The 6,888-nt window shown below is 38.0% G+C and overlaps 1 protein-coding gene across 1 annotated transcript in view; it reads left to right on the forward strand.

Moving 5' to 3' along the window:
• Positions 1 to 2,853, forward strand: part of LOC123250403 (keratin, type II cytoskeletal 79-like) — a 19,074-nt gene extending 16,221 nt beyond the window's left edge. The window contains exons 8-9 of the mRNA XM_044679461.1: positions 1,673 to 1,707; positions 2,639 to 2,853. Of these exons, the coding sequence (XP_044535396.1) occupies positions 1,673 to 1,707; positions 2,639 to 2,853 (250 nt within the window). The remainder of the gene's footprint in view (positions 1 to 1,672; positions 1,708 to 2,638) is intronic.
• Positions 2,854 to 6,888: the final 4,035 nt, after the last annotated feature.

A 6,888-nucleotide genomic window follows, 5' to 3' on the forward strand; every position in this document is an offset into this window, starting at 1 on the left:
CTTTTTAGTTTAATATAATAAAAACCATTTAATTTACATTTTGTAATTTTCTCTAACTCTTGCTTGGTTTTAAAGTCTTTCCTTTCCCAGAGATCTGACAAGTATACTATTCTGTGTTCACTTAACATGTTTATAGTTTCCCTCTTTATATTCAAGTCGTTCACCCATTCTGAATTTATCTTGGTGTAGGGTGTGAGATGTTGATCTAGACCTAATCTCTCCCATATTGTTTTCCAAATTTCCCAGCAGTTTTTGTCAAATAGTGGATTCATGTCCCAAAAGTTGGGCTCTTTGGGTTTATCATACACTGTCTCGCTGATGTCATTTATCCCCAGTCTATCCCATTGATCCTCCTCTCTATCTCTTAGCCAGTACCATATTGTTTTGATGACTGCTGCTTTATAGTATAGTTTAATATCTGGTACTGCTAGGCCCCCTTCCTTCACATTTTTTTTCATTATTTCCCTTGATATTCTTGATCTTTTGTTATTCCAAATGAAATTTGTTATAGTTTTTTCTAATTCAGTAAAGAAGTTTTTTGGTAGCTTGATAGGTATGGCACTAAATAGGTAAATTAATTTGGGTAGAATTGTCATTTTTATTATGTTAGCTCGTCCTACCCATGAGCAATCAATGGCTTTCCAATTGTTTAGATCCAGTTTTATTTGTTTGGAAAGTGTTTTGTAGTTGTTTTCATATAATTGCTGTGTTTGTTTTGGTAGGTATATTCCTAAGTATTTGATATTGTCTAGGGTGATTTTGAATGGTGTTTCTCTTTCTACTTATTGCTGTTCTAGTGTGTTGGAAATGTATAGAAATGCTGATGATTTATGTGCATTTATTTTGTATCCTGCAACTTTGCTAAAGTTGTTGATTATTTCTACAAGCTTCTTAGTTGATTCTCTAGGATTTTTTAAGTAGACCATCATATCATCTGCAAAGAGTGATAGCTTAGTTTCCTCCTTGCCCACTTTGATACCTTCAATTTCTTTTTCTTCTCTAATTGCAACTGCTAGTGTTTCTAGTACAATGTTAAATAATAGAGGTGACAATGGGCATCCTTGTTTTACTCCTGATCTTATTGGGAAGGCTTCTAATTTATCCCCATTGCATATGATGTTTGTTGATGGTTTTAGGTATATACTGTTTATTATTTTTAGGAAAGGTCCTTCTATTCCTATACTTTTCAGTGTTTTCAATAGGAATGGATGCTGTATTTTGTCAAAGGCTTTTTCAGCATCTATTGAGATAATCATGTGATTTTTGTTTCTTAGACTGTTGATATGGTCAATTATGTGGATGGTTTTCCTAATGTTGAACCATCCTTGCATTCCTGGTATAAATCCCACCTGATCGTGGTGAATGAACTTCTTAATTACTTGCTGGAGTCTCTTTGCTAGTAATCTATTTAAGATTTTTGCATCTATGTTCATTAGGGAGATTGGTCTGTAGTTTTCTTTCTCTGTTTTTGGTCTCCCTGGCTTTGGAATCAGTACCATATGGCAGAGGAGATTCTTAGTCCTTTTGCATAATATCAGCTTATACTATTTCTTATTGTCCTAGAGAATAGAAATGTCTGTCCACTGGGCAGAGAGGGAAGGAATGCTCTTCTGGATCTTTGAACTGTAAAGTCTTTGACCTGATGACCCTTCTCTAATTTTTTCTTCTACAGAATGTTGGGAGAGTGTCCAAGTGCTATTAGCATTTGTAAGTATCCTTTATGACATTTTCTGTCCTTAAACCCACTTCTGCCCTTCTTGGAGGGAAATGAACCAGTCCTATAGGCAGAATCATGACATGGAGCTAGGGTTTACCTTGTTGCTTAGTTCTTTCCCTACAATGGACAATATCGCCTTTCCCAAGACTTCCCCTTCACCTCTGCCCCTTCCCACTCTTTCCAGAAAACATTAGCACCTGTGACCCACACCCTTAGATTTCTCCCTCCTCATACAGACTCCCTTGCAGACCTATGGAGTCTTCAGGGTTGGAGGGCACCACAGATTTCATCAAGTCCAAATCCTTTCAGAGGCACCATTCCTATCTAGAACATTCCACCAGCCTGTGCTTGAAGATCTATAGTGATGGGAAGCTCCCTACTTCCTAAAAGAGTCCATTTCATTTGTGGACAACTCTTATTGTTAGGAATTTTTTCCTCACATTGAACACCAACCTAGCCTCTTGCAACCTCTTTCTATTGGACTTTTGGAGTTTGACAATAAAGTTGATTTCCCCTTCTTGGGACAATCCTCTAAATACTTGAAGGCAGTTGTTTCCCTGCTAAGTTTTCTTTTCTCCAAACTCTTCTTGTTCATTCAATCATTCCTTATAAGACATGATCTTTGAGACCTCTCAATGTGATGGATGCCACCCTCTGTATTTATTCCAGTTTATTCATATATCATCTAAAATGTGACCAAATGGAACCATACATATTATGCTAGCGACAGAGGAAATTTCCTTATGAAATTCTGACTGGTTTGTATTTAGTTCACTTCCTGATTTCTTTTGAATTTTCCTGTTGATTTCTGAGAACATCACCCTCTCTGAGAGATTACTATGCTCACCTAATATGAGATCTGGGGTAAATTTGGTAAATTTCCTGGTGCAAATGTCCTAACTCTTTCTCTCTCTTTTGCAGCTGTGATGGGCAACTCTACCAGCATGTGCGGTGGGAACATTCGAGGAGTTGGCAATAGCAGGGCTGGGGTTTCCCTGGGTAGCAGTTGTGGAGGAGTGAAGGGTAGCTATGGGTCTTCCTGCAGTTATGCTAAGCCAGGGCCTAGCACTGGGGGTACCTCCATCCTGAAGAAGACCACAAGTACCACTGTCAAGTCTTCCACTCGGAGGTATTAACCATTCTGTGACATGTCAAGCTGGTGTCAATCATTCTGTTTCCTAACAAGGTTTCCTTTCCCATTTCCCAGCCTATGCTGAACTCTTCCTCCTACTCTCATAGAAAACCACCCAGACCTTTACAGAGCTCACACCATTCAGGAGCCCAAAATAAACTAGGAAAATCTCATTTAGCTATTGTGGCTGTATTACATTGTGTTATATGGATATCTTTTGCATATCACATTGGCTTTCTAGAGTGGGAGGAGTCATTGAAGTCATCAGATAGGATGAGAAAGTTGTATTGGCCTGCCTGGTATAGTGGAAAAACCATGGGATTTGGATTCAGAAGATTGGGGTTTGAATCTTGGTTTTGCTGTGTGTGACCTTGGGCTGGATGCTCAAACCTCTCTGAGTTTCCTCAGTTTCCTATTCTGTAAAATGCCAGGGTTACATCAGATCTTCTCTGAGATCTCTTCTAGTCCTAGATTCTATAATTAGCTGGGGATTAATTTCTGCTGAATTGCCAAAGCAGCCTCAATCCCCACCCCCACCCCCAGTCTCCCTAGCTGTGTGTGCTGAGTCGGCATACTTTTGTTTCACATCTTGGGGGAGCACATAGTCTGATATCAGGTGTTAGGGGGGAGCATCTTGCCCTTTTATTTCCCTACTCCAAAGCAAACCAAAGCTAAATGTCTTCCAAATCCTTTCTCTAATTTTTCTTCCCTTCCTTCTTTATATATTGCCTATGATGTTATCTCAATAAAGAGTGGCCACATCTCTCACTGCCTCTTGAGTCTGTTTTACCCATGGACCTGAACCTGGGTCAAGCCAACTAAGTCCCTGGTAACAGAGATGTCAATAGTGTAGAGGTTACTAGAGCTTTGAGCATCCAACAATATCTTTACTAGAGACACATTTGAAACAGAAAGACATGTGCAGACTTAAAATAAAGAGCAGAATCTAATATGCTTTAGCCAAACTAAGAAAAGGCAAGAGTGGCAATTATTATCTCATGTAAAGCAAAAGCAAAAAATAGACCTAATTAAAGGGAAAGTTGAGGGAAGCTGCCTTTTATGAAAAGGCATAATAAAAAAAAACTTTACAGCAAGGCTCTCTGATAAAGACCTCATTTCTTAAATATATACTGTATAAAACTGTAAGTCTCTCCCCAAACTGATAAAGGATATAAACAGGTAATTTCCAGAAAGAATCAAAGCTATTTATATCATATGAAAAAATGCTCACTTTTGATTAAAAAAACATAAATTAAAACAACTCTGAGGTCATACCTATCAGAAATGGCAAATGCTAGAAGGGATGAGGGAAAAAATAGATGCATTAACAAATTGTTGGGGGATCAGTGAATTTAATCCAACCTTTCTGGAGAACAATTTGGAACTAGGACCAAAGAGCTGTAAAACTGTGCATACTCTTTGATATAGCAATGCCACTACTAAATCCAAAGAGATCAAAGGAAAAGGAAAAAGACCTTATATGCAAAAATATGTATAGCAACCCTTTTTATGGTGGCAAAGAATTGGAAATTGAGGGAATGCTCATTGGTTGGGGAATGGCTGAACAAGTTGTAGCATATGATTGTCATGAAGTACTATTGTGCTGTGGGAAATGATAATGATTTCAGAAAAACATGACAGGTTATATATGAACTGACACAAAGTGAAGTGAGAAGAACCAGAAGATTATCATTCACAGAAATAGTAATGTAATGATTGTCATCTGTGACTTAGCTACTCTGATCAATATAATGATCCAAGACAATTCCAAAGGACTCATGATGAAAAAATGCTGTCCACCTCAAGAGAGAAAACTAATGAACTCAGAGTACAAATTGAAGAATAATTGTTTTACTTTATTTTTTTTTTTTGCTTTTTAAAAATATTGGTAATATAAGAATATGTTTTGCTTGATTTCACATACATAACTGATATATTGCTCAAGTTCTCAGTGTGTGTGTGTGGGAAGGATGTGAGAGGGAGGGAGAAAATGTAGAACTCAAAATATAAAAAGAATGTAAAAATAAATAAATAATAAATGAGGGGAACAGGTAAATGTCAGAAAGCACTTTCCTCACAATAGCCCTAGAAGATAATAAGGCTGGAACTCAAACCCAAGTTTGTGTAGAGTCTGAATCTGAGTAGAAAAGAACAATTCTACTTTGATGCTTCAAGGTTGTTTGATGCTTTAAGAAAGTAGGATAGAAAGGAAAGAGGCCAACTTCAGCAGGTCCTCAAGTCAGAACTCAAACTTGCATCTTTGGACCCCAAGTCCATGGTATTTTATAGTGTACTAAGTTGCCCAAAAGGATGTTTTTTGAGGGGAAGTCTTAAAATAGACATCAAAGTCACTGAACTTGTTTTGACACTATTAAGTGATCTTGAACAAGTCCCTTCACAAGAAGACCTGAGTTCAAGTCTACCTTCAGATATGTGTTAGCTGTGTGATCTTGGGCAAATTATTTAACTTCTGTTAGCCCTAGTTTCCTCAACTATAAAATGAGGATAATAATAGCATCTACTTTCTAGGGTTGTTATATCAAATAATAGTTGTAAAGCTCTTATCATGGTGCCATAGCACATGGCAGATGATATATACATATAAATACACATAAAATGATAAGATGAACAGCAGAACTTCCTAATGGCACATCCCTTTAGTGATTGCAAAGTGACTTCCTCACAACAACTCTGTAACGCAAGTAACAGAAACATTATTATTCTTATTTTATAAGTGAGGAAACTGAGACCATGAGAGGAAAGTGCCTTGGAAACTTTCAATTGCTATAGCAACACAAGATGATATAGTTTGTTGTACTTTGCTGTACTTAGATTCTGAATCCAGGGTAGCCTATAGTATATACATTGTTACAGAGACTAACTATAGCACCATTCCTTTTTTTTTTTTAAATAAAACTCTTACTTTCTGTTTTAGTAGCAACTTTAAGACAGAATGGCAAGGACTAAACAAACAGGGTTAAGTGATTTGCCCAAGGTCACCCATCTGGGAAGTATCTGAGGTCAGCTTTGAACCCAGGACCTCCTGATTCTGAGCCTTGCTCTCTATCTACTGTGCCACCTGGCTGCCCCTTGTAGCATCATTCTTTGGAAGGGTAATTGTCTCCATAGAGAACAAGGTTTAAGAGGAATGACTAAACTTAGCCTTGGTATTTATGTGTAAGCAGTGAAGTTGGTATTTGGTTTAAAGCTATCTGCTGGTATCCAGATCATTCTTTCAAGAAGCTTTGACTGGGCACATGCTTCCTCCTCTCTCTTCCTAATTTTCTCAGAGGACTATCCTCTCGATATCACCACAACCTAGATGTTATCCTTAACTTCCAGTCTCTCTCACTCCTTATATACAGTTGTCAAATCCTATTATTTCTACCTTCCACAAGTCTCTCCTCACTCCAATCTACCTAAAACTCAGATCTGACCATGTCATCCTATCCTCTATTAAAAAAAAACCAAACAAACTTCAGTGTCTCCTTATCATATAAATATAAAATGCTTCTGCAGCCTCCAGAACCTGGTCTATTCCTAACTTTACAGTCATCTCACCTCTATGTACTTTATGATTCAGTGATGCCAGTCTCCTTGCTGTTTCACACATGTGTGCACACGTTACACCCCATTTCCTATCCGAGAGTTTTTCCTGGCTCTCCCCCATACCCAGAACCCTCCTCATTTCCATCTCCTAACATCCTGCAAGTCTCAGACCAGATCCCATTCAAGAAGGCTTTGGCAGCCCTCCTTGATCTTAGAACCTTTCCTCTGAGACTGTCCCAAGTTTATACTGTATGTATCTGATGTGTAGGTATATCTATATCTACATAGCCATTTACATGCTATCTCCCTCATTAGAACAGGAACTATTCTAATTGTTGAGAGCAGAGACTATTTTTCACTTTTGTATCTGTAACACTTAGCACAGTGCCTGGCACAGAATAAGACTTTAATAACTGCCATCTGACAGAGAGAGAGAGAGAGAGAGAGAGAGAGAGAGAGAGAGAGAGAGAGAGAGAGAGAGAGAGAGAGA

Source organism: Gracilinanus agilis, chromosome 5, assembly GCF_016433145.1.
Source record: "Gracilinanus agilis isolate LMUSP501 chromosome 5, AgileGrace, whole genome shotgun sequence".
Classification (NCBI taxonomy): domain Eukaryota; kingdom Metazoa; phylum Chordata; class Mammalia; order Didelphimorphia; family Didelphidae; genus Gracilinanus; species Gracilinanus agilis.